The sequence below is a fragment of the Carcharodon carcharias genome, chromosome 8 (assembly GCF_017639515.1).
Source record: "Carcharodon carcharias isolate sCarCar2 chromosome 8, sCarCar2.pri, whole genome shotgun sequence".
Taxonomy (NCBI): Eukaryota; Metazoa; Chordata; class Chondrichthyes; order Lamniformes; family Lamnidae; genus Carcharodon; species Carcharodon carcharias.
Genome location: NC_054474.1, coordinates 57,080,650 through 57,106,129, shown reverse-complemented (window position 1 = coordinate 57,106,129; position 25,480 = coordinate 57,080,650). Strand labels below are relative to the sequence as shown.

Below are 25,480 nucleotides of genomic sequence, written 5' to 3'. Positions count from 1 at the left end.
TACTCCCCGTAACCCTGCACATTCTCTCTCTCTTTTCAGATAGCAATCCAATTCCCTTTTGAACTGCCCGATCGAACCTGCCTCCACCAGGAAGTTTGTTCCAGACTCCAACCACCCTCTGGGTGAAAACATTTTTCCTCACATCACTTCTACTCCTTTTACCAATTATTTTGAGCAGTGCCCTCTAGTTCTTGATATTCTCTTGAGTGGGAACCGTTTCTATTTACCTTGTCCATACCCCATAAGATCTTGAATACCTCTACCAAGTCTCCTCTCAGTCTTCTTTTCTCCAAGGAAAATAGCCCCAAAATCTTCAATTTATCCTCATAGGTACAGCTATTTATCCCTGGAACCATTCTTGTGAAGCTCCTCTATCCTCTCTCCAATGCCTTCACATCTTCCTCAAGTATGGGGCCCAGAACTGGACGTATTGCTCCAAATGAGGCCTAACTAGTGTCTTATAGAAGTTCAACATGACCTTCCTTACACTTGTACTCAATGCCCCTATTAATAAAGCCTAAGATACTATATGCTTTATTAACTGCTCTCTCAACATGACCTTCCATCTTCAATGGCTTATGTACATATGCACTGAGGACCCTCTATTCCTGCTCCTCCTTTAGAGTTTCTCCCTTTATTTTATACTGTCTATCCATATTCATGTCAAAATGAATCACCTCACACTTCTCTGCATTGAACTTCATTTGCCACTTGTCTGCCCAATCCCCCAACACATCTATGTCCTTTTCAAGTACAAGACTATACTCATCACAGTTGACAACGTTTCCAATTTTCCTATCATCTGTAAGTTTTGAAATTATGCCCTGAACACCACAGTCTAGGTCTTTAATATATATCAGGAACAGCAAGAGTCCCAACACCGACCCATGGGGAAATCCATTACAGACCTTCATCCAATCTGAAAAACAGCCATTTATCACTACCCTCTGTTTCCTGTTACTCAGCCAATTTCTGATCCAAGTGCCAACTTTCCCTTTTATTCCATGAACTAGAATTTTTCTCACAAGTCTGTTGTACAACACTATCAAATGCTATTTGAAAATCCATATATACCACATCAACAGCGATGCCCTTATCAACCTTCACTGTTACCTCCTCAAAAAAACCCCAGCAATTTAATTAAACACAGTTTTCCCTTAATGAACCCATGCTGGCTTTCCTTAATTATTCTGTACTTGTCTAAGTGACTATTGGTTTTGTCCTGAACTATACTTTCCAGTAATTTCCCTATCACTGAAGTCAGATTCGTCTGTAGTTGCTGCCTTTATCCTTGCACCCCTTTTTGAATAAGGGTGTAATATTCACAATTCTCCAGTCCCCTGGCACCACCCTTATGTTGAAAGAAGGCTGGAATATTATCACTAGTGTCTCTGCAATTTCTACTCTCACTTCCCTCTGTACCCTTGGATGCATCTCATCTGGTAGCTTATCTGACACCCCGTCCTTCTCAATTGTAAATTCTTTAAGTGCACCAGTTTTCTCCTCCATCACCACAGTTTGGTAGCATCTTCTTCCTTTGTAAAGACAGGTGCAAAGTATTCATTTCATACCTCCACATGCAAGTCCTTTTTTTATCCCTTGTCAGCCCAACTCTTTCTTTTACCACCCTTTCATTATTTATATGCTTAAATAAGGCCTTGGGATTCCATTTTATGTTAGCTACCAGTCTCTTTCACGCTCTCTCCTTGCTTAACTTATTAGATTAATTTACTCATATACTGTATTTTCTGAAACTAACATAATTAAGGCAAAGTAAACCTCATTTGACTCATGCATGACTGAATTATTCCAACTTCTGATTGTTCTGTGCAGATTGCAGATGGACAATGTGAATTTCTCAAGATTGGGATTAATAAATTCAGAAATATATCAAAATAGATTATTTTTATTGAAAACTTAAAATCAACAGCCAATAGCTAATAATGTCTGCCTATTATTTTACTGAGAATGATATCAGGTTTTAGTCAAAACGAATGATGATTTTTCAATAATCAAAATTGAGCTACTAGCCAACAAGGATCATGTTGCAGGGCCTTTCATGAGGTCATTTAGTATATTAATACCAATATTCCACAGAAAAATATACCAATTCAATCCAAAGTAAATTACCATTGTGCCAATAATAATTCATCACTTGAATTGACTCTCTAGTTTCACTATACTGCACCTTGGTGTTATATTGCTTAAAATATTGGGCTTGACTTCAACGCTCTTGTAGGGAATGTGGTAAAGGAAGTAGTATGCCTGTCCAGGAGCAGTGTCAGGCAGGCTCTGTTGACTTTAATGGTCGGGCCTCAATTGCATGCCACTTGCCAACTTTTGAACCAAGCGGCCAAGAAGATGAGAGCAAGTTACTGCCTGGCCTTTAGAATTGGGGAGCTTGAGCCCACTGCGAGGGACACAAGAGTATTGCCCCTTGTTCATGTTAACTGGTCTGGGCGGGGAATTCCAGTCAGTGACGAAGCCCAGTGTTTCCTTGTAGGGCTTAGAGGGTTATACCAGCTGCTCTTGATTTACTGGCAAATTAAAACAAATATTGAAAAATATTGAAACATACATTACTGGGCCACTTCTGGCCCTGGTTGCTATTACCTGCAAATTTTACCGGGCGGGGGGGTTGGTAGCCACCAGCACACCACTACTCAAGGCTGAAGCTGAAATTGCAGATCAGAACCTGATATAGAATTGGAGCTGCATATTTAAAAAGGCGATAACTGGGCTAGGTATCCTTGTCACATATAATTTTGTCTATTAGTTTTGGCAGCTCAAGATGGGAAAGGAGCAGGAAAGACCCCAATCCATGTTAACACCATCCACCTGGTTTCTGCCAAGCAGAGGGAGTTGAAATCAAGTCCACTTTCTTCAAACAACTCCAAAATTGAAAATTAAATGCACAATTGATTCTACCAGTGATACCTTTAAGAATTCAAACGGATGCTGCAGATTTGCATGCTGCTCTTAGTATTTATTGAATTCCAAGTAAACGATAACACAATTTAGTCACTTACAATTCCACGTTACTACATCTCAAATAGCAATACAAGCTTATAACTTTGAATTTTCCTTAAGAAAACAGACAACTGTAATCCCAGGAAAGACATACATTTTTCATGAACAGTAAATTTTCATGAGAAAACATCCATCCCAACATTTTAGTCAGTTTTGTTATATTTATAAAGCAAGAAAACATTTTCTCAGATGAGAGTTCTACCTTTAAGTTATTTTCCAAATAAGAAAAATATAGCAGTAATTCAATGGTTGAGACATTTTTTAAAATTATATAAACATTCTACCTTGAATGACTTGATTATGCAACATTCTGCAGATTAGGAAATTCTACTATATTTGGCATAGTTCATTGCTTTGAATACTGACTACACTATTTCATCATCACATCAAGCAGGAGATACTGGGGCAGTTATGCGGCCGGAGGCACTGGGGCAGTTACGCGGTCAGCAACTATAAAGCAGCACTCACTGCTGACCTCGAAGAAAGCTGCCCACAAAGATTTAGCAGCCTGTGTGGCGTGAGCTTTCCCTTCCCCATGGCAATTTAAATCCAGTGCCAAATCGAGCGGATCTCCAAGTGTGTAGCAGTAATGATGTCAACAAGCAGGATAGACAGTATTCTCAGGTAGCAAACCAGGAAAATTAAAGTGCTAAATCACTTTTACTGCAAATTTTCAGCTTGCAAAATCAATGATTATTATAGTTAAGATGAAAGCAAATATACAGGTAAACAAAATTAAAAATGTGAAATTTATTTTTTTTTTAGAAAAACGTTAGCATTGTACAAATAAAATTAACTTTCCTTCGACAGCACCTTCCAAACCTACGACCTCTAACATCTAGAAGGACAAGGGCAGCAGATGCATGGGAAGAACATCACCTGCAAGTTTTTCTCCAAGCCACTCACCACCCTGACTTCAAAATACATTGCTGTTCCTCCACTGTCGCTGAGTCAAAATCCTGGAACTCCCTTCCTAACAGCACTATGGGTGTACCTACACCAAATGGGACTGCAGTGGCTCAAGGCAGCTACTCACCACCACCTTCTCAAGGGTATTCAGGGATGGGCAATAAATGCTATCCTAGCCAGCGACTCCCACATCCCGTTAACAAATAAATTTAAGAGGAGTTTTGCCAGGCTAGTAGGTATGTTTAGTAGTAATTATGAAGTTAGTATGTTGTTAAAAATCCAGTTACATCTCATTCAACATGGTGTAACTTTTAAGGGTTTTTTTTTAAAAACAGTAGGATTATCAGCATAAAACCAGAAGTTTTTGGCAATTAACTGATCACTTAGTTCAGTAACAAACTTGATGTACCAGATAGGTTTCTTACTTGAAAGAGATAACTTTAATACTGAGCTCTTTTAGAAGCTACATGCTTCAACCAGGTCCACAACTAGAAAGCTCTGCCCGAGATTACCCACACTTACGGCTCATTCATCAGGACAATCACATGACCTCTAAAGGCAGCAGGAAAGGTTATACCTACAATCACTACACTTAGGGACTGCAATCCGGGAGAACTTCAACAGCGCATCCTCTGGAGGGGGTTCTAGAATCACTAACACCAAATTTGGGATTCCCACATTTATGCATGTGCAGACTCCCAAAGTTGCCATTGGCTTCAGTGGAGTAATAATGGCAAATGCTGACAGCTTTGCTGCCATTATCATTGCAAAATCCAAGTATTGTGCTTACTCAATAGGATGTAAGTATAAAAACAAATTTACACAATACAATGCATTAAAATTCAGCAGGATGTATAACGGTGACCAATCTGCTATCATTCATTTTGAATTTGAAAGTTACTTCAAATGTATCAAGTAAAACAGATATTAAATGGGCTGTAGCTTCCAAGTTCCCCAGCGTCAGATTTGTGGGGGTTGGAGGCACTGGGGAATCTCTTTTGGAAGTTTCCTGGAAAGGTTTGCACAGCAATTGCCCAGAAGTGCAAACTTCCCCTGGACAATTGCCCTGCGCTGAGAACCATCCAAAAATGCAATTTAAATTGCAAACTTTGGATGGTTCCAACTGGGGGTTACACCAGTAGTTATCCTGAAAAATTAGAAGGATTAAAACCTCTAACTTCTGGGTAACTATTGGACAGACCCAGACTGACCCACCTCCCTACTACGGGACTTCCCCACACCCTCAACCCTGCCCCCAGGGGTCTCTCCCCAACCCGGTCCCGCCCCCCCCCCACCACAGGACTCTCCCCAACCCCAATGTCCAAGACCCTCCCAATCCAACTCGTGGCCCACCCCCGCCCCCACCTTTCCCTTCCCCCACAACACTGATTGGCACTCCAAGGAAGTTCAGGCACATTGCTTGGAATGTATGCTGTAGCTTATGGGATAAAGCCTGAACCACAAGTGCCGTGATCTCAGGTTATTTGGTGCAATATGCTAAAAACAATTCTGTTTCAATAAAATGGTCAGCCATCTTCTTTACTCCCTTTAATATTAGCAAAACATCACAAACAAAAGGTATTAACTTGGAAGTATTACAACAGAAACAGCTGCAGGTACCTCAAGGAAGGTACATTCAAAATCTTGTCTAACACAAGCTTATTTTGTAATATCCATTTTAGAATCATAACTTATATGGAACCTTTAGCTTAATAAAATGTTCTAAGGAGCATCATAAAACTATAGACGAAACCATGATGTTATTAGGTCAGATAACCAAAAGCTTAGTCAAAGCAGGAAGTCTTGAGCAGCATCTTAAAAAGGAGGTGGCAAAGCAGAGAGCTATAGGGAGGGAGTTTCAGAGCTTAGGGCCTTGGGCAGATGAAAGCACAGCCACCAATGGTGCAGTGATTAAAATTAGGGGTGCTCAAGGGGGCCAGAATTAGATGAGCACAGATATCTGAGGGCAGTGGGGATGGAGAAGATTACAGAGGGAGACATCAGTTTACTATAAATGTGCAATCTCTAGAACAGCGGGGCTAGGCCTTCTTAATGCCATCAGTTTTATTTATTTATCTTTTTGCAGATAATAGAGAGGCAGTTCCAAAAGAAGGGGAAAAAATTCATCCCTGGAGGATAGTAAATAGTACTTCCAGAACAAATCAGTTGCAACTTTAAAAGTTCATTTTCAAATTAGCCCATCAAATCAGCCATATCTGCACACAGTGGTAAATACCCTGTTTACTAATGCACAAGAGTTGCACTGAGGTTGAACTGCAAGCATCTGCTTAAGATTTCAGTAGGCCTAGCCCTATGAGCTATAGTTCCATTGTTGTAGTGTGATTGAATTGTTCTTTACAGGAAACAAATGCTAAATTTGCCAGTTTAGCTCAAGAATAAACGAAAATACAAATCATGTTTACCCAATGTCCACATAAGCCATGCAATAAAGAAACATGTCGACTCAATATGTACTCAGAGAGCAGCCAGCTTAAGGCAAACATTATGTAATAGGGAAGGGAACAATGGAAGCAGACATTTTCAGGCCCTTTCTTTAATGTCATTATAATAAGCATTGTGCACTTAATTAATAAAATCACAATTCCAACTAGCAAGATAACTTTTCCCAAAATTTAAAGACTAAAGCTTGACTGCCTCCCTGTTATTCACAAACACCACTGAGGAAATTGATTGACACACTGAATATCAATTTCCGAGATATGTTCTTGTGGGCTTCTATTAATTTTGTGATGTTTCTCCACAGATTCCTGCCCAGAACTGGACAAGAGTATAGAACCTCCTTCCAGAGCTTCATTAATAACCTGTGTCATAAGATATGCAGTGGGGATGCTCAGAGTTTCATTGTTCAGCTCGATTCACAATGCATCTGTTAAAAAAAAAGTTCCTTCAGGCCAAGCTGACTAGTGGCAAGTAACATTTGCATCACAGACTGAATAACCAAACTATCTTCCCCTTGACCTTCAACAGTATGACCACTGCTGAGTTCCCAGCATCAAAATCTTGTAGTCACCACCAACCAGTAGTTTAAATGAGCCAGCCCTATCAAAACCATGGCAAAAAGAGCCAGGCAGAGGATTGGTACTCGGTGATATATGATGCTTATAGAATGCTCAATGTAAATAGTACATCTACAACATATGGGAGAAAATATTTGCTGTTTTTGCACCAATTATTCCTACATTGCAAGGGTGACCATACTTCAAAAGTGGCAAGAAGAGCAGGCCAGAAAAGTAGATCAGAGGCTAGGTACTTAATTAGAGGCACCTCAGTGCCTTGCTGCCATGCACCGTGCTCAAGTCAGTGGTACAATAGAATTGTCACCACTGACCTAGATGGACACTGTTGCAACAACACTCAAGGTGGTCAACTTAATGCAGGAAAAAGCAACTGACTCGACCAATATCCCGACTACTAGATTCCACCCCCACCTTCAGGTCAACTAGGTTGAGCAACAGATGCATTTTTAAAAAATCTAGTTAAGAGGAAGCATTCATACTCATATTTAATAATTTGTTAGAAAAAAGCTACAGTGCCAGAGGACTGACTGATAGCTAATGTAATTCTTATATTTAAGAAGGGAGACAGAACACACTCAGGGAATTATGGACCAGTCAGTTTAACATCAGTGCTAGGAAAAATAATGGAATTCCGACTAAAGGAGAGAATGGAGGAATATCTAGAAATGAAAAATATAATGAATAGTCAGTGTGAATTTCAAGAGAAAAATTTTGCTTGACCAACTTTACTGAATTTTTTTAAGGAGATAACAGAGAGTAGATGTGGTAATTTATCTTTAGGTGTAGTTTACCTGTATTTGCAAAAGGCCTTTGATAAGATGCCCCATAATAAACTTATGAATAAAGGTCAGAGAATATGGATCCATGGAACAATTGGCTTCAAGACAGAAAGCAGAGAATGGAAATAAAGGGTAGTTATTTGGAGTGGCAGAAGGTGGGAAGTGGTGTTCTACAAAAATCAGGGCTGGGACCACTTTTGTTCACAATTTATATTAACAATTTGAACTATGGAATCAAAAACACAATTTCTAAATTTGCAGATGACACCAAATTGGGGAGGGGAGATATATTCAACACTGAGGCAGACTACAACAAATTCCAGCAGAAATTAATAAACTTGCAGAATGGACAAATAATTGGCAAATGAAGTTCAACATCAATAAATTTGAGATAGTACATTTTGGTAGGAAGAACAGGGAAATCATTTAGTACAAACTTAGGGTGGGATATGGGAACAAAGGGATCTCGGAGTACAAATACGACAATCACTAAAAATTGCACCACAGGTGAATAAGACCACAAAAAAAAAGCAAAGGAAGCACTGGGTTTTCTTTCTGGAGGGACGGAATTGAAAAATAGGGAAGTATCAATCTTTGGTTAGACCACACAGAGTGCTACATGCGATTCTGGTCACCATATTACAAAAAGGATTGAGAGGCACTAGAGAAATACAGAGAAGATTTACAAGAATGTTACCAGAAATGTAACGGTATACATATCAGGAAAGGATTGACAAACTGGGTCTCTTCTCTCTTGATAGAAGAAAGCCGAGGAGCAAAGTAATAGAGGTCTTTAAAATTCTGAAAGGTTTTGTTAGAATGAAGAAACAGAGAATGTTTCTTCTTGGAGGGAAGAACATAACTAGAAGCCATCAATATAAGATAATCACCAAGAAATCCAATAAGAAATTCAAAAGTAAACTTCTTCACCCTAAGAGTGGTAAGAATGCGGAACTCACGGTCATAGAGAACAGTTGAAGCAAATTATATAAAGGCATTTAAGGGGAAGTAGACAAATGCATGAGGGAGAAGGAAATAATTGGTAATGATGGTAAGTTTAGGTGGGAGAAGGCTCAAGTGGAGCATGAACACCAGCATGGACTGGTTGGGCTCAATAACCTGTTTCTGTGCTGCATACCTTATGTAATCACCCACATCCCATAGGCAAAAACAAAAATATCTGACAGAATTACATTTATTCTTCAGTTTGATTCAGCTACAAATGTTTTAGTCATGGAAAACTCACAGATGGTTTGGAAATCTAAGTGCTAGCATAAAGTTAAAAAAGCAACTCCACAAAACCTAACCAATGTACTTAAAATACATTTCCTTGGTAATATCAATTCATACAAAACAAACTCAAGTTCACATACCAAAGCATTTCTGCAATGATGCAGTGAAAGTTGTGTAATATTTACATTGAGTATTTAATCTTCCCGTGAGCTTAATAAATCAGAGGTTTTCCCATTTTTGTTTATAAACTAAAAGATCTCCTTCTTGACCTCTCCACTGCCTATAACTTGTCACATTATTTGTCCAACATCCAGTAATGAATCAACAGAAATTCCCCCCAATTAAAGACTTCATAAACTCTCTTCCCTAGCCAATGATCCTATCCCTCTCTGAGGTTAAACAATGCTGGTTGCAACCTCAATGTTCTATCTGGCTATAAAGTTGAGCCTTCCGCTCCAAATACACTCCATTACCAAGACCACATACTTCCATCTTTGTAACTTTGTCTGACTCTGCCCCTGCCTCAGCCCAGCTGCTACTGAAATCATCATCTATATCTCTGCTATTTCCAGACTTAACAGTTGTCCTAGGCAGCCTCCCATCTTACACTAGCAATAAACTTGAGCTTAGCCAAAACTCCTCTGTCCATAACTTAACAGGCACAAAATGTTCTGAAGAGTCATAAGGGCTCGAAATGTTAACTCTGTTGCGCTCTCCACAGATGCAGTCAGACCTGTTGAGCTGTTCCAGCATTTTCTGCTTTTATTTCAGATTTCTGGCATCCGCAGTATTTTTCTTTTATGCACAAAATCCTGTGTTCTCATCACCCTTGTGCTTGTTGACATATATTCGCTGCTCGTTCAGTAATGCCTCAAAATTTTAAATACCATTCCTTAAAATCCCTACATAGCTGCACCACTTCCTATCCTATCTCTGTAAGCTCCACCAGCCCCTATGGTCATCCAAGAACACTACAGTCCTCCAATTCTGGCTTCTCATGCTTCCAGGTTTCTTCTGCCTCACCACTGGCAGTTGCCCCCATCAACAGGGAAGTGTCCTCCAGTCAGCATCACGGTGAAGCAGTCTGGGAAGAGTGTCCTGCAGTCAGTTCTTGTGGATAATAACAAAAGTGACATCACAAGACAGCGGCTGAGAGATCAGAACCGGCGAGAGTGCAGGAAGCTTCAAAAAGTGATGTCAGTACAAAAGTGAGAGCTGATTGGTAAGTAGCAGGTAAGTTTTTTCTCCAGTTTAAAATAGATTAAGCTAAGGAAAGATAAGAGTTCTAGCTTTTATTTAAAGTACATAAATAATTTATTTTTTTTTACTGTATTTAACTTAAAGTAAGGGTTTTTTCCAACTTAGGCATGGCAGAGCAGCTCAGTCCCATCTTATGTACCGCCTGCAACATGAGGGAAGTCCTAGATGCTCCTTGCGCTCTGACCAACCACGTGTGCAGGAAGTGCCATCAGCTGCAGCTACTTGAGCTCTGAGTTTCGGAGCTTGAGCAGCAGCTGGAGGCGCTGAGGTGCATCACGAGGCTGAGAGCTTTGTAGATAGCATGTTTTTAGATGTGGTCACCCCACAGCTTACAGAGGTGCAGACAGAGGGGGAATGGGTGACCAAGTCAGAAGAAAGGTGTCAGGCAGGTAGTTAGGAAATCCCCAGGTGCATCTTGCTCGAGAACCATTTTTCTGTGCTGGAAAATGGTGAGAGTGACAGATCCTCTGGGGAGTACAGGCACGCTCATGGAACTGTGAATGGCTCAGCTCCACAAGAGGGGATAGGAAAAAGAGGGGAAGAGCAATAGTGGTAGCAGACTTGATAGTAAGGGGAACAGACAGACATTTCTGCGGCCGTAGACGTGATTCCAGGATGGTATGTTGCCTCCCTGGTGCCAGGGTCAAGGATGTCACTGAACGGCTGCAGGGCATTCTAAAGGGGGAGGGAAAATGGACAGAGATCATGGTACATATTTGTTTAAATGACATAGGTAGAAAGAGGGATGGGGTCCTGCAAGCAGAATTTAACAAGCTAGGAAACAGATTAAAAAACAGGACCTCAATGGTAGTAATCTCTGGATTACTTCCAGTGCCACGGGCTAGTGAGAATAGAAATAGGAGGTTAGTCCAGTTGAATGCATGGCTGAAGAAATAGTGCAGAAGGGAGGGCTTTAAATTTCTGGGACATTGGGACCATTTCTGGGGGCAGTGGGACCTGTACAAGGCGGATGGGTTGCACCTGAACCCAAATGGGACCAGCCTCCTTGCGGGAAGGTTTGCTAGTGCTTTTGGGGAGGGTTTAAACTAATTTGGCAGGGGGATGGGATCCTGAGAGGAGGTTCAGCAGGGGGAGATGCAGAGCCAAAATTAGAAGAGAGAGCAAGTGAGTCTGGAAGGCATAGAAATTAAAGGCCAATTAAGGCACAAGGGAGTTTGGCAAGGTTGGATGGTATTTATTTTAATGCAAGGAGTCTGAAGAATAAGGCAGATGAGTTGAGGACACATGCTGTCACAGAGACATGATTGAGAGAGGGGCAGGATTGGCAGCTCAATTTTCCAGGATATGGGGTCTTCAGGCAAGACAGGGAAGGAGGTAAAAGAGGGGGTATTGCAATATTGATCAAGGAATCAATTACAGCAGTAAGGAGAGATAACATCTTAGAAGGCTCCTCAAATGAAGCCAGATGGGTAGAACTTAAAAACAAAAAAGGAGCAATCACATTGCTGGGAGTGTACAATAGGTCCACAAACAGTCAGAGAGAAATAGAAGAGCAGATATGTAGGCAAATTTCAGGGAGGTGTAAAAACAATAGGTTAGTAATAATGGGGGATTTCAACTTCCCCAACATTAACTGGGTTAGTCATAGTGTGATAGGTTTAGAAGGAGCAGAATTCTTAAAATGCATCCAGGAGAGCTTTTTAAGCCAGTACGTAGAAAGTCCGATAAGAGAGGGGGCGGTCCTAGACTTAATTTTAGGGAATGAAGCCAGGCAAGTGGTAGAGGTATCAGTGGGGGAGCATTTTGCTGATAGTATCATAACTCTGTTAGATTCAAGGATGTTATGGAAAAGGGCAAGGATGGGCCGGAAATCAGAGTTCTAAATTAGGGGAAGGCCGATTTTAATAAGATCAGATATGATTTGGCCAAAATGGACTGGGAGCAGCTACTTTTAGGTAAATCTGTGTCAGAGAACTGGGACTCATTCAAGAAGGAAATAGGGAGTGTACAGGGCCAACTTATTCCACTAAAGATAAAAGGTGGGACCAACAAATCCAGGGAACCCTAGATGTCGAGGGATATACAGGATTGGATAAAGAGAAAAATGGAAACTTATGACAGATACTGAGGGCTCAAAACAGCGGAAGCCCTAGAGGAGTATAGAATGTGTAGGGGAAACTTAAAAAGGAAATCAGGAGAGCAAAAAGGGACATGAAAAAACATTGTCAGGTAAAATAAAGGAAAATCCAAAGTTATTTTACAAGTACATTAACAGTAAGAGGATGGAAAGAGTAGGGCCCATCAAGGGCCATAGTGGTAATTTGTGCGTGGAGCCGGAAGACATAGATAAGGTTCTAAATGAATAATTTGTGTTGGTGTTCACAAGTGAGAAGGACGATGTGGGTATGGAAATCAGGCAGAAGAAGTGATATAATTAAAGAAATTAGCATAGAAAGGGAGGAGGTTCTAAGTGGTCTGGCAGGCTTTAAAGTAGATAAATCTCCAGGTTCGGATGAAATGTATCCCAGGCTGTTGAGTGCGGCAAGGGAGGAGATAGCAGGGGCGCTGGTAATAATTTTCAATTCCTCTCTGACCACAGGAAAGGTGCCAGGACTGGAGGACAGCCAATGTGGTACCGTTATTCAGGAAGGAAGGGATAAACCAGGGGAAACTATTGGAAGCAATTCTGAGGGACAGAATTAATCTACACTTGGAGAGGCAGGGATTAATCAAGGACAGTCAGCATGGTTTTGTTAAGGGGAGGTCACATCTGACCAATTTGATTGAATCTTTTGAAGAGGTGACCAGGTGTGTAGATGAGGGCAATGCATTTGACATAGTCTACTTGGACTTCAGCAAGGCTTTTGATAAGGTCCCGCACGGGAGACTGATAATGAAAGTAAGAGCCCATGGGATTCAAGGCAATTTGGCAAATTTGATCCAGAATTGGCTGAGTGGCAGGAAGCAGAGGGTGATGGTCAAGGGCTGTATTTGTGACTGGATGCCTGTATCCAGTGGGGTTCCACAGGATTGGTGTTGGGTCCCTTGCTGTTTGTGGTATATATAAACGATTTAGACATGAATGTAGGAGTGTTGATCAGTAAGTTCACGGATGACATGAAAATTGGTGGAGTGGTTAATAGTGAGGAGGATAGCCTTAGATTACAGTAGGATATAGATGGGCTGGTCAGATGGACTAATCAGTGGCAAATGGAATTTAATCCAGATAAGTGTGCGGTGATGCACTTGGGCAGGACAAACACAGTCGGGAATAAACGATGAATGGTAGGGCCCAGGGAAGTACCGAGGATCAGAGGAACCTTGGCGTGCATGTCCACCGGTCCCTTAAGGTAGATAAAGTGGTTAAGAAGGCATATGGGATATTTGCCTTTATTAGCCGAGGCATAATATATAAGAGCAGAGAAGTTATGCTGGAACTGTATAAAACGCTGGTTAGGCCACAGCCTGAGTATTGTGTGCAGTTCTGGGATCCGCATTATAGGATGTAATTACACTAGAGAGAGAGTGCAGAGGAGATCTACCAGGATGTTGCCTGGGCTGGAGAGTTTTAGTTATGAGGAGAGATTGAATAGATTGGGGTTACTTTCCCTGGGGTTATTTTCCCTGGAGCAGAGCAGATTGAAGTGGGACATGATTGAGGTGTATAAAATTATGAGGGGCATAGATAAGGGTATATGGGAAGGAACATTTCCCCTTGGTGGAGGGATCAATAACCAGGAGGCATAGATTTAAGGTAAGGGGCAGGAGGTTTAGAGGGGATGTAAGGAAGAATTTTTTCACCCAGAGGGTGGTGGGAATCTGGAACTCTCTGCCTGAAAGGGTGGCAGAGGCACCTACCCTCAAAACATTTAAGTATTATTTGGATGTGCACTTGCAATGCAATGGCATACAAGGTTATGGGCCTAGTGCTGGAAAATGGGATTAGCATAGTTAGGTACTTGTTTGACTGGTGCAGACTCGATGGGCCAAAGGGCGTTTTTCAATGCTGTAGACCTCTATGACTATGATTCTAACAGCCTAAGCATTGGAACTCTATCTCAAAGCCTTTCCGATTCTTTCTCTTCCTTTAAAGCACACCTTAAAACCAATCGCTTTGTTCCAATATTTTCTTTTTTTAAAAAATTCATTCTTGGGATATGGACGTTGCCAGCTTGGCCAGCACTTATTGCCCATCCCTAATTGCCCTTGCTGAGAGGGCATTTAAGAGTCAACCACATTGCTGTGGATCTGGAGTCACATGTAGGCCAGACGACGTAATGTCCTTCCCTAAAGGACATTAGTGAACCAGATGGGTTTTCATGGCAATCGGCTATTGACAGTACCATTACACCACTGCCTCCTCATTTTTAACTGTGTCAACTTTTCTTTTATTCATTAATGAGATATGGGCTTCACTAGCCAGACCAGCATTTACTGCCCATCCCTAATTCCGCTCGAGAAGGTTGTGGTGAGCTGCCTTCTTGAACTGCTGTGGTCCATGTGATGTAGGCACATCCACAGTGCTGTTAGAGAGAGAGAGAGAGTTCCAGGATTTTGACCCAGCAACAGTGAAGGAATGGCAATATAGTTGCAAGTCAGGATGGTGAGTGGCTTGGAGGGGAACTTCCAGGTAGTGGTGTTCCCATATATCTGCTGCCTTCGTCCTTCTAGATGGTTGGGGCCATGTATTTTAAAAGTGCTGGCTAAAGGAGCCTTGGTGAGTCCCTACAGTGCATCTTGTAGGTGTTACACACCACTGCCACTGTACGTCGGTGGTGGAGGGAGTGAATGTGGATGTGGTGCCAATCAAGCGGACTGCTTTGACCTGAATGGTGTCAAGCTTCTTGTGTGTTGTTAGAGCTGCACTCATCCAGGCAAATCTTTGACTGATAATTCTCCCACGAAGCACTTTGGGATGTTTTACTACATTAAAAGTTCTATATAAATGCAAGTTGTTAGTATTGCCCTGGGCGAATAAAGATCCGCTTTTAAAATAAACATAGGCTCAGATCCCTCATTTTTACTGTTGCCTTGTAGTGAATTAATGTAAATTGTGAAATGTTTAGTTACAGCTCCACAGTGAGAAGCACCCACTTTAATTATTTTTCTCAAAAAAAGCACCCAATTATTTATTTTGCATTTGTAATCTGACATCTGGCACACATATGTCAGCAAATTTCCTGTAGCATTGCTCAAACAAAGTTAGAGGATGTGCTTTCTAGGACAGAACCTTATACTCTGAAGTGTATTATTTTTTCTGTTGAACTGCAGGTCTCCAAGGTTAGAACGTCCAAGTGTCATTAGGTAAATATTTTAGGGTTCATAGAGATCAGTTAAAAGGATGGAGTTATTCTGTTCTCAGCATTGTATGCTCCTCGAGAACCATAATTTCTTTGGAGAATCAAGGAATTAGAGTAAGTAATATAATGCCTGAATTCAAAGGAAGGATGAATGGAGTAATATTAAATTCAGTTAGTTTAATGTTAATTGTGGGATAAAGCGAAGAATCCATAATTTAAGTGTTTTTTTTCCACAGGATGCGAGCATCGCTGGCTAGGCCAGCATTTATTGCCCATCCCTAATTGCCTTTGAGGTGGTGGTGAGACTCCTTCTTGAACAACTGCAGTCCATGTGGTATTAGCAAACCCACAGTGCTGTTAGGAAGGAAGTTCTGGAGTTTTGACTTAGCACCAGTGAAGGAATAGCCATATAGTTCCAAGTCAGAATGGCGTGTGGCTTGGAGGGGAACTTCCAGGCAGTGGTGTTCCCATGCATCAGTTGCTTTTGTCCTTCTAAGTAGTAGCGCTTGTGGGTTTAGAAGGTGCTGTCAAAGAAGCCCTTGGTGAGTTGCTGTGGTCCATCTAGTGTACAGTACACACTGCTGCCACTGTGCGTCAGTAGTGGAGGGAGTGAATGTTTAATGTGGTGCATCAAGGCGTTGCTTTGTCCTAGATGGACAATTAAGTGAACATTTATAAATTTGTGGCTTAATCAATAACTAGCAACGTGGATTTGTTGAAGGCAAATTGGGTTTCACAAATTTACGTGTTTTTTAAGAGGTGACAATTAGAGAGATAGAGGAAACAGAGGAAACGTAGCAGCATAAATAGAAAGTTGGTTTGGAAAAAGATCTAGGACAAAATGTGAACCAGAATTGGAGAATGCTGGGAGGTGGTATTTCTGAAAGGTCAGTGCTAAACTCACTTTTGTTCTCAGTACACTGGTATGATTTGTACTTCAGCATAAGGAACCACAACCTCAATTTTTCTGACAATACAAAGTTAGGGGATTAACAAACTGCAAGGGCTGAAAAAGACTTCAAGAAGGTAGTACAGAACTAAAGTATTGCTGAAAAAGCGAGACATGCTGCCTAAGCTTTTCATTTTGCACTCATCAGGACAGATTCACAAGAATACCAAATCTCAAAGGGGAACAACAATTTATACTGCATGAAAAGACGGTGCCAATTGGTTGGCAAGAGAATTCTGGCTGATAGAAGCGTCATCATAGAAAAGGCACCAGCGAACAGTTAACTGCCAAGCTTTTATTTGAATTTAAACCAGGTAGGTTGACTCTGATTGGCCAAGCATTGCCATGGGGCATGAACAAGGGAACAGCTGTCCCCAAACTTTTCTTTAGTTGAAAAAGCTGCAATGTGTAGACATGTTCTGTTTACAAAGGACAGGGCCCTGTGTGAATATATGTAGCTTCTAGTACACGTGGCTAGACAGCAGTATCCTGTTAGTGGAGAATACTTGTGGTGTTGCTACTGCACATTAGCAGCATGAAATGGCTAGCTTCACCTGTAGCTCAAATTTTGAGGCATCTTACCCTTCCAGGGTAATTTGAGGTAGACTGGGCACTTTTCAGGACCAGAAGTGGTGTTCTTAGGCCCATTCATGAGTTTGCACAGGTATACGGTGAGCAATGATCTGATAGGGGTAGCCACTATTCCATAGGATAGCTCTGATGCGCCCTATTTTAGCATCAAGCTTGAATGCTGAGCAAATAGCTTGGACCCTATTTATGAAGTTGCCAAAAAGACCAATCTTATAGCGTGTGGAACTGTAGGAATCCCAACACATAGACTGACCAATGAAGGTGGGCTTGCAGTAGTTGAGAATCCATTGGCAGCTTTCTCAGCTAGCAAGGCAAGTTAAGGGTCCTCATTTGACTGCTCCATTTCAAAGATTAATTTGGGCACAGGATGAAGCCCATTAAGGTGTGTAAGGAAATTGTTACATGCAGCTGCAGATTCTAATAGCCCTAACCTCCATCTGTGTATCAGAAATACACATGGGGTAAGAGGTGAAGAGATCATTCCATCAAATATGAATTTACCATGGAAACCGACAAAGATGTTAATGAGAGCTGGACCTAAAGGGGATGCCGTAGCAACACCATCTATTTTGGCATACATGGTGTTGTTCAAACAGAACGCAACTGCACGAGTTTATTTTTATTCATTCATGGGACGTGGGCTTTGCTGGCTGGACCAGCATTTATTGTCCATCCCTAGTTGCCTTCGAGGTGGTGCAGGTACACCCACAATTGCTGAGTTCAATGAATACAGATTCAGCTAATAGCAGTATGCCTTGATCACCATGGCTTCCTTGAGCAGTACATTAGTGAATAGGCTAGCAATGTTGAAAGAGCACATGGACATGCTTTTCCATCAATATGCAAGTCTTGTAAGGTCTTTACAAAGGTGAAGGAATCCTTCATGTATGTGGAAAACTTGCTCAGAACTGGTTGTAGTAACTCAGTCAACCATTTGGCAAATTCTTGTTGTGCGGAACGAGTAATAGATAAAATAGGGCATAAAGGGACATTATTTTTGTGCATCTTGGAGAGCCCATACATACGTGGATGCATGGAGCATTGAGGATGAATCCTAACATGTACACCACCAGGCAGCTCATTACCCTTACACAAGTCCAACAAGTGTTTTTGTAACTTACTTTCAAGCAGGTCTGTGTAGTCATGCTTCGCGGCAGGTCCAATGGATATGAATTTGGATCCATCATTAAGAACGGTGTACAATTTGTCAATATAGTTATGCTCATTAAGGGTGACTATTCCAGTCCCTTTTTTGGGCTTTCAGATAGATATGTCTGGATTGGCCTTGAGACCTCACAACACTACCAGACATTCACAATGCATATGAAAAATCAGCCAGGTCATTGGATATCCCACAATGTGTGTAAGCTAGATCAGCCAAGGGTGCTTTCAAGGACCCAGCGCCTTCACTGGACACTGGTTTGTGGCGAGATAGCTAGGAATACAGTAGTTCAAACTCAGCAAATACCTCTTCCTATTTGATGTTGAATGAAGGCACACCAAAATTGAAGCCATTAGCAAGAATAAACTCCTCGCTTTCAGAGAGTACATGGTCAGAGAGTTTTACAACGTGTTTGGCTGTACCATTAATTGCGCTGCCAAACCGCTTCTGCTTCAGTGAGTTTATAGTGCAAGGGTGCAGTTCCCTTTGAGATTTGGTATTCTTGTGAATCTGTCCTGATAAGTACAAAACAAAAAGCTTTGACAAGTATCTTTTTCCAGCAATATTTCAAGAAGGAATAAACTAGTTAGCAGAACAGGTGGGTGGGTGGTAAATGCAATTTAACACAGCTAAGTATGAATTAAGGTATTTGGAAATTAAAAGCAAGGAAAGTGAGTATACTCTCAATGGAAAGCCTACAAAATATTAGAATTAAAAAAGTCCTATGGTCAAAATATGTAATTCCCTGAGTGTGAAAGTGAAGGTCAATAAAGCCATACAAAAGTCTAACAGTATTTTGGGTTGTATTAATAGGTGCACTGAGCACAAGAGTCAATTATTGATTAATGTATACAAAACATTGGTTATTTAACAATAGGCAGTCTTGAATTTCTCTTTAAATAAAAGACATTAACGTCTTAAAGAAGATAATGCAGAGTTCCATCCTAATGTTAAAAAAGAGCAGAGTGCTAATCCGATGGTAGTTGCCACTCTTTAAAGATTCGGCCCATAGTTTCTAATCTTTGGCATTATCCAGGTGAATCAATGGTTATAAAAGGCAGATATATGATGTTAGGATTATTTCCACTGGAGCAGGGAAAGCGAAGAGGAGATGTAATCAAGGTTTTTTTGAAATTATGAAGGATTCTGATATCTGAGTAGGGCATGACTATTTCCTCTGGTTGGGATAACAGTGACAATGAGTCATCAACTAAGGCCATTACTAAAAGAGTGAGGAAAGGGATTAGGGAAAATGTCTTTACACAGAGTTGTTGAAATGTTTTGCCACAGGGAATGGTTGTGATAGAGACTACTGTAGCTTTTATTATTTATGATTTTAAACAGCGAAAGATATAGGGTTATGCATGGGATCAAGCATGTGGGATTCATTTTGGATTGCTCTGGCAAAGAACCAGCAGAGGCACTGGGCCAAATGGCCTCCTCTGTGCTGTGCTGTAGTTCTAATCAACAGTAACAGCAACTAACCTGATAATTGAGATTACATATGCTAGGCTATCAAGTGTTTTGCCCCAACTTCCTAAACAGCTTTTTAAATGGGGAGTTTAATACATTAATGCACATAACCAATTCAGCTATGATTCACAAGAAAATGGCAATCTCTTATATTGCTAAAAACAGTAGGTTGTTTTGGTAGGTTCAGCATTCAATCCTTAGTAGTTGGGAAAAAATGACACCAGGCATTCTGAGCCAGCATCGTTTTAAGTACATGCAAGTGTTCTCACTAAAATTGGGACTATAGGAGATAGTGACAACAGCATCATGCACCTCAAAGGGACGGAAGATCTCATAGCTGGAATTAACTAAGAGGGGTAGTGAGCAAAAGGAGCAATGATGGAGGAAATTAAGGAGAATTATCCATGCTATTACTAAACAATCTCACTGGTATTGGAAACAATTTACGGCATAAAAAAATGGTACTGTAGACTTATACAGTGTTTGAAAAGAGAGACAAGGATGGCAATGCAAAGCCGTGTTAAAATCAGCTAATTATCCCTCTGAACATAGTAAATATGCTACATAGCACAGCTGTTATCCTGAGCTTACTAATTGAGATTACATATGCTGGGCTATCAAGTGTTTTGCCCCAACTTCATAAACGATTTATACTAATACAACCATATTACTGTTTCTGCACAGAACATGTACACAGCAATGCAAAGGTTCTACCATCCATGTTCAAAACATTCTGCAAAACTGGTCCAGAAATTTGTACAAACAAGTCGAGCTAACTTAAAATATTGCGCTAGAAAAGTTAAGGGTAGATGGCACCTGCTGTATATGCATTTAAGTTCTCCTCATATGAACATGCTTTGTTGAAGTGCACTCAATTATGTTGAGTAATATGACTTCACTTGTAGAAATCGATTTGAATCAGCAAGTCAAACCCATTTAGGGGCTGGGTCATCAAATACTGTACAGTATTTGGCTGGAATTTCTCATTTTAATGCTCACGGCGGTTTAATTTGCTGAGAGGTATCACTCTGTGTATTGGAGCAGGGCCAAAATATTTAACAGCTGAAGTCACAATCTATGCTGGCATATGCTTTTTGAACTGTAGGGATTTTAAAAATTACTCTTCAATGTAAGGGACACAATTTTTTTTTTTTTAAAGTCTTTCAATAGACAACCCACTATTCAAAAAATCCCCAAGACAAGGTACCTTCAATTTTTGCAAAAAATTGGACAAATCTAGTCTAGCTTTGCAAAGCTTCCTTCCATGGAGATCTTAAATGTCACTAAACTTTGGCTAACCATCTTGTAATTAAAGGCATGACATAATATTGGCACCACATATTGTAATAACTAGACTTAACATTTAGACTTAACATCTAGCACCTTCACGTTATGACATAAATATTCGAGTGGGTTTCAAATTTAATTGTTTTTTTTATAAAATTCCTTAATGAAATAAATTATCATTTGCTGTAATTGGTGGCAGTAAACCTCCAGTTTTTTTAAAAGATATTGCATATAGTAAATAAGCTACTGGCTCAAGTTCTGACAGAAGGTCATCAGCCTGAAACATTAACTCGATTTCTCCCTCCACAGATGCTACCTGACCTGAGTACTTCTAGCATTATACTTTTAATTCAGATTTCCAGCATCTGCACTATATTGCTTTTGTCTTGGCTTGACTATTGATTCAAACTGGATTGCAATGCAACTCTTAAGCTCATAATTTTTGCTTTTAAAATCTGCATTGGAGCATGTGTTGGCTCAAAGAATTACAAAGTCATACACTGTTAAGCCACTATTTTCAGACTAATCACATCAGTAATTACTGCATGGTTGTGTTATTCAAGAATAGAAATTTAAATTATGCTCTCAAACACCAAAATTAAGTCATATTAAGCGTTTTTCAATTTTTAACTTTTTGGAAGTACAAAAGAAAGTAGTTATTCTGTCTGAATAAGACCTTAGAGAAACATTTGCCAATATTCCCTAAGTGGATCTTTTTATTATTCCATGTTCACAGTTCCTGTTTAATTAAATACTTCTCTGAGGGTCTGAACACACTACAAACATGGAGCAACTGGCACAAACTACCACCAAAGACAAATAGTACTTCATTTTAGGTAAATTCCAATCACCTGGCAAAATAGGGTGAGAGAAAGGCCATTTTTCCCCATCAAGTTAGTTAGCTGAATAGATTTTATACAATTTTTGCAACTTAGATCAAATATATCCTCTTCCGTTGCCTCAGCAACTACCATGTTCTGGAAATAATATTTAATTTATAAAATATCTATTTAAGGGGGTGGAGGGTGGCATGGCAATCTCAGGTGAGATGAATAGGCAAGGGAGGGATGAGGTGTGCTGAGGCAAGGAAAGAGGGGCGAGCAGGGTGAGGTGAGGCGAAGAGAGAGGAGTGCAGGGCGAGCCGAGGTGAACAGGGGCAACAACTTATATTTATATAGCACCTTTAAACATAATAAAACACCCAAGGTTTTTCACAAGAGCAATTATAAAACAAAGTATGACACCAAGCCAAATAAAGGAATATTAGGTCAGATGACCAAAAGCTTGGTCAAAGAGGAAAATTTTAAGGAGTGTCGTAAAGAGCCCTGCCAACTGAGGAGAAGGAATGGGAAAGTATGGGCGGGCTGAGCTGAGGAGAGGATTATGGTATCGTGGGTGTTTTCTGGAGAAGATGTAGAGAATTTCTTTTTTGCTCCCAGTACTTTACAGAACACTGCTGTTCTAACAGTCTACCTTCTGGTTGTACAATTCACTTATAAAAATACTTTCTTGACTGGAAGGTTTATAGGCTTCAATTGAAACAAAATTCCAGAACTTAAATCATTGTGATAAAATGAGTAATGGCACCACAGTCAAAACATGGAGATGCCAAGAGCACCTCAAATTAAACAGGTTATGCAAAAGTAAGCACATAAATGAGAGCAAGTACAAATATGGAAGCGCCATAAATATGCACCCAGAAGAGCAAACCCTTTCAATAACCTGATTTCTGAGACCTATATGGAGTTGTTATTCCGCTTCTCAATGCTGAAACTCTTGCCCATATCTGGTCATGACAAAAGAATCTTCCTTGCACTTAGAAGACTGAAGATAAATCAGTAAGGCAACTTTATCCATAAACACTCAGATTTTCATCAAGAGCATTTAAACAGGAATAAAGTAGGGCAAATAAAAGTGCTTTCTTACAAATGATTCTAAAGCTAAAATCATTTCGAAATCTCGAGATTCATTCAAAAAAAACATTTAGCTTAAATGATGGTACTTGAAAGATTGATGCATTTACTTCGCCATAATTTAAAACTATAATTTGAATAAGTTATAAAAAGGCTCAAAATGCATGAATTTTTCTGGGTAGAATTGTAATCCACAATCAGCACCCATTTACAGACATTTCAAGTACCAATAGAAACGTTTGCTTTCGATTGGAAGATATTTGCAATTCGACCGAAATTAAACACGATTCGAGGTGATAATGACCTCATCTGGTCCGTACAAAGGAGATTTTAGGCATTTGTGTATTCTGCAAATTCTCCTCGGAGGATCGGATCAATTTACACTGCTAGTTCTCAGTACAGTTGGAAGCTTCAGCCTTTTACTAATCCCTCCACATTCCTGATATGCAACAATCACGCTGGAATGCTTTCAATACTGGGATTTTAAGATACCATTTTGTATCACACGACCACCCCGTGTTACATTAAGTAATTATCTGGGTCCTTTCGAAGTCAGGAACGCCGCTAGTTGCTGAGTCTCAAACACAAAACGCTTGTGAGCTGATTTCACGGTCTTACATTAAAAGCGTGAGCCCATGTGGGGTTACAGCTGAACCAGGACCCATTTAACGTCCCTGCCTTCGCTTCCGAGCATGAAGCGACTGCAGCACGTTACATTACAGGGCGCGCTTTGAAGTTAAATGCAAGAATTGGAGAAGTGATTCCACACATTAAATCTTGAATTCAAAAGCATGCAGTAAATGAATCTGTCTAGCTGGTTACTCTAGGGTGGCTCGAATCTCTTGTTCTAGCAAAATGACGGTTTGCAACACAGGCTTTTCCTGATTTTACCGCTATTTTTTTTAAAGAGTAAACAGGTAACAAGAGAAAAAATCTCCGACCACCCCGATCATTCTTGCTCACCCTGGACATGGTTAAAGGCTTGTTGAAGTCCTTTCCTCCCTGTAGTCTAAAACCCCACGGAGCCGGTCCTTCCAGGGTAACTTTGTACAACTCCATCGTCGCTGGAGGGGTTGGTGTTGGATGGGAGTAGAATGATACTTTTTTTCTTTTTGTTTGTTTGTCTAATGACCGAATGGGGAAACTTTTTTTGGGGAGGGTGCAGGAGGCAATTGAGGAGAGGAGGGCGATCCCTGTGCGAACTGAAGGAGAAAGAGGGAGGTAGATCCGTGCCGCTCTAGCCACTCACTTTATCCTACAGAGAATGACAGCTCTGCACTTCCAGGCTATATAAGGCGTGTAAAACTACACCAACAATTTCAGCACTTTTTTATGACTCACGCCAGGGAATTCAAACGCCACAGAACACGTCACACTGCCATTTCCCGTCCAGTCTTAAGAAACTGAACCCAGAGAATTAAAAAAAACACAGCAATCGAAATCATTTGGCGTGGCTACCCAGTTTGTAGATTACTAGGATGGTTTCACACTGCAAGGGTTAAAAAAAAACTTGGAAGTTTACATCTTAAAAAGCCAAATTCTGATCAAAGTCAAACTCCTGGCGCTTAAGTATAATCTGCATTAGTTGTGCTAGTGCCATAATTCCAACAGTTTCCAAGGATTTTTAATAAGCAGGATATGGTAAGAAACTTTCCCGTGGTAAAGTGGCAAAGCAGATCCAACATGGCCCATTATTAGGGCAGAATTGCATCATAGGAAATTCCAAGAACAGGGCGCACCTAAAACTTGGCAGGCAATGTTTGATGCACAACCCGTAGCAATTTCTGCCTAAATGACTGCTGATTATTCCCGTATCGAAACACCGCAAGTTTCCCTAACACCTAACTTCACTCACTGCTCGAGCATGTAACAATTACATCGGCCGAAAACAAACGCCACCCTCAACAGCCGCGCTGAACCATGCAGTAAAAAACATTAACTTGGGTGTGTCTGATAACACACGTACACTGAGGCGGTAGTTCAGATAAAGAGGCAGAAGAGCCATCTAGTGTAGTTAAAGATTGGCGAAGGAATTTTTTAAAAACATAGTGAATAATAAAATAATGAACATTAATATATACTTTTTGAAGTCCATTAAACAATGATTGTTGGCCTGGACTTTGGATACAAATAAATTATCCCCATTCGCTAGTTTCCTCGATTTTTGCGCCATTTGTACGAGGCTACACTGAATTCTAAAGCTTTTCTTTACCACAGTTCCAAGCCTATTGAAAACAGCAGTTGTTACAATAGTTATGGCTGGTTAGCTAAGTTCAGCTAGCAGCAATTTATTACAATGTTTTAAACTGATAAACTACAGTGATACTGCTGAGCATAAAGACTACTGGCCTCTGATTGGCCAGCAGTTCTCAGTAAGCAGGATCTCTGCCCCTGGGGTCCTGATCTCAGGGAAAGGATCATCACTGGCCTTTCATCTGACTGATTGACTTGTGATTCAGCACTCCTTTGCCAAAGGAGACAACACAGCTCTCTTGCCAGCTCTCATTTCAGCAGCCTTCCACAAGATTCTGTTACTATTCTTTGCTGTGCAGCAAAGGTTGACTACGGACATTTATTCCAATTTTACCTACCCAA

At 40.6% G+C, this 25,480-nt stretch overlaps 1 protein-coding gene across 3 annotated transcripts in view; it reads right to left on the bottom strand.

Moving 5' to 3' along the window:
* pdlim7 (PDZ and LIM domain 7) overlaps window positions 1-24,772 on the bottom strand; it is a 144,468-nt gene extending 119,696 nt beyond the window's left edge. For 2 of the 3 annotated variants that reach the window (XM_041193128.1, XM_041193129.1), the window contains exon 1: window positions 23,849-24,769. In XM_041193128.1, the coding sequence (XP_041049062.1) occupies window positions 23,849-23,944 (96 nt within the window). In that variant the 5' untranslated portion in view covers window positions 23,945-24,769. Of the gene's footprint in view, window positions 1-23,848 lie in introns of all 3 variants that reach the window. The other variant, XM_041193130.1, reaches the window with a different exon arrangement.
* Between the last annotated feature and the right edge of the window lie 708 nt (window positions 24,773-25,480).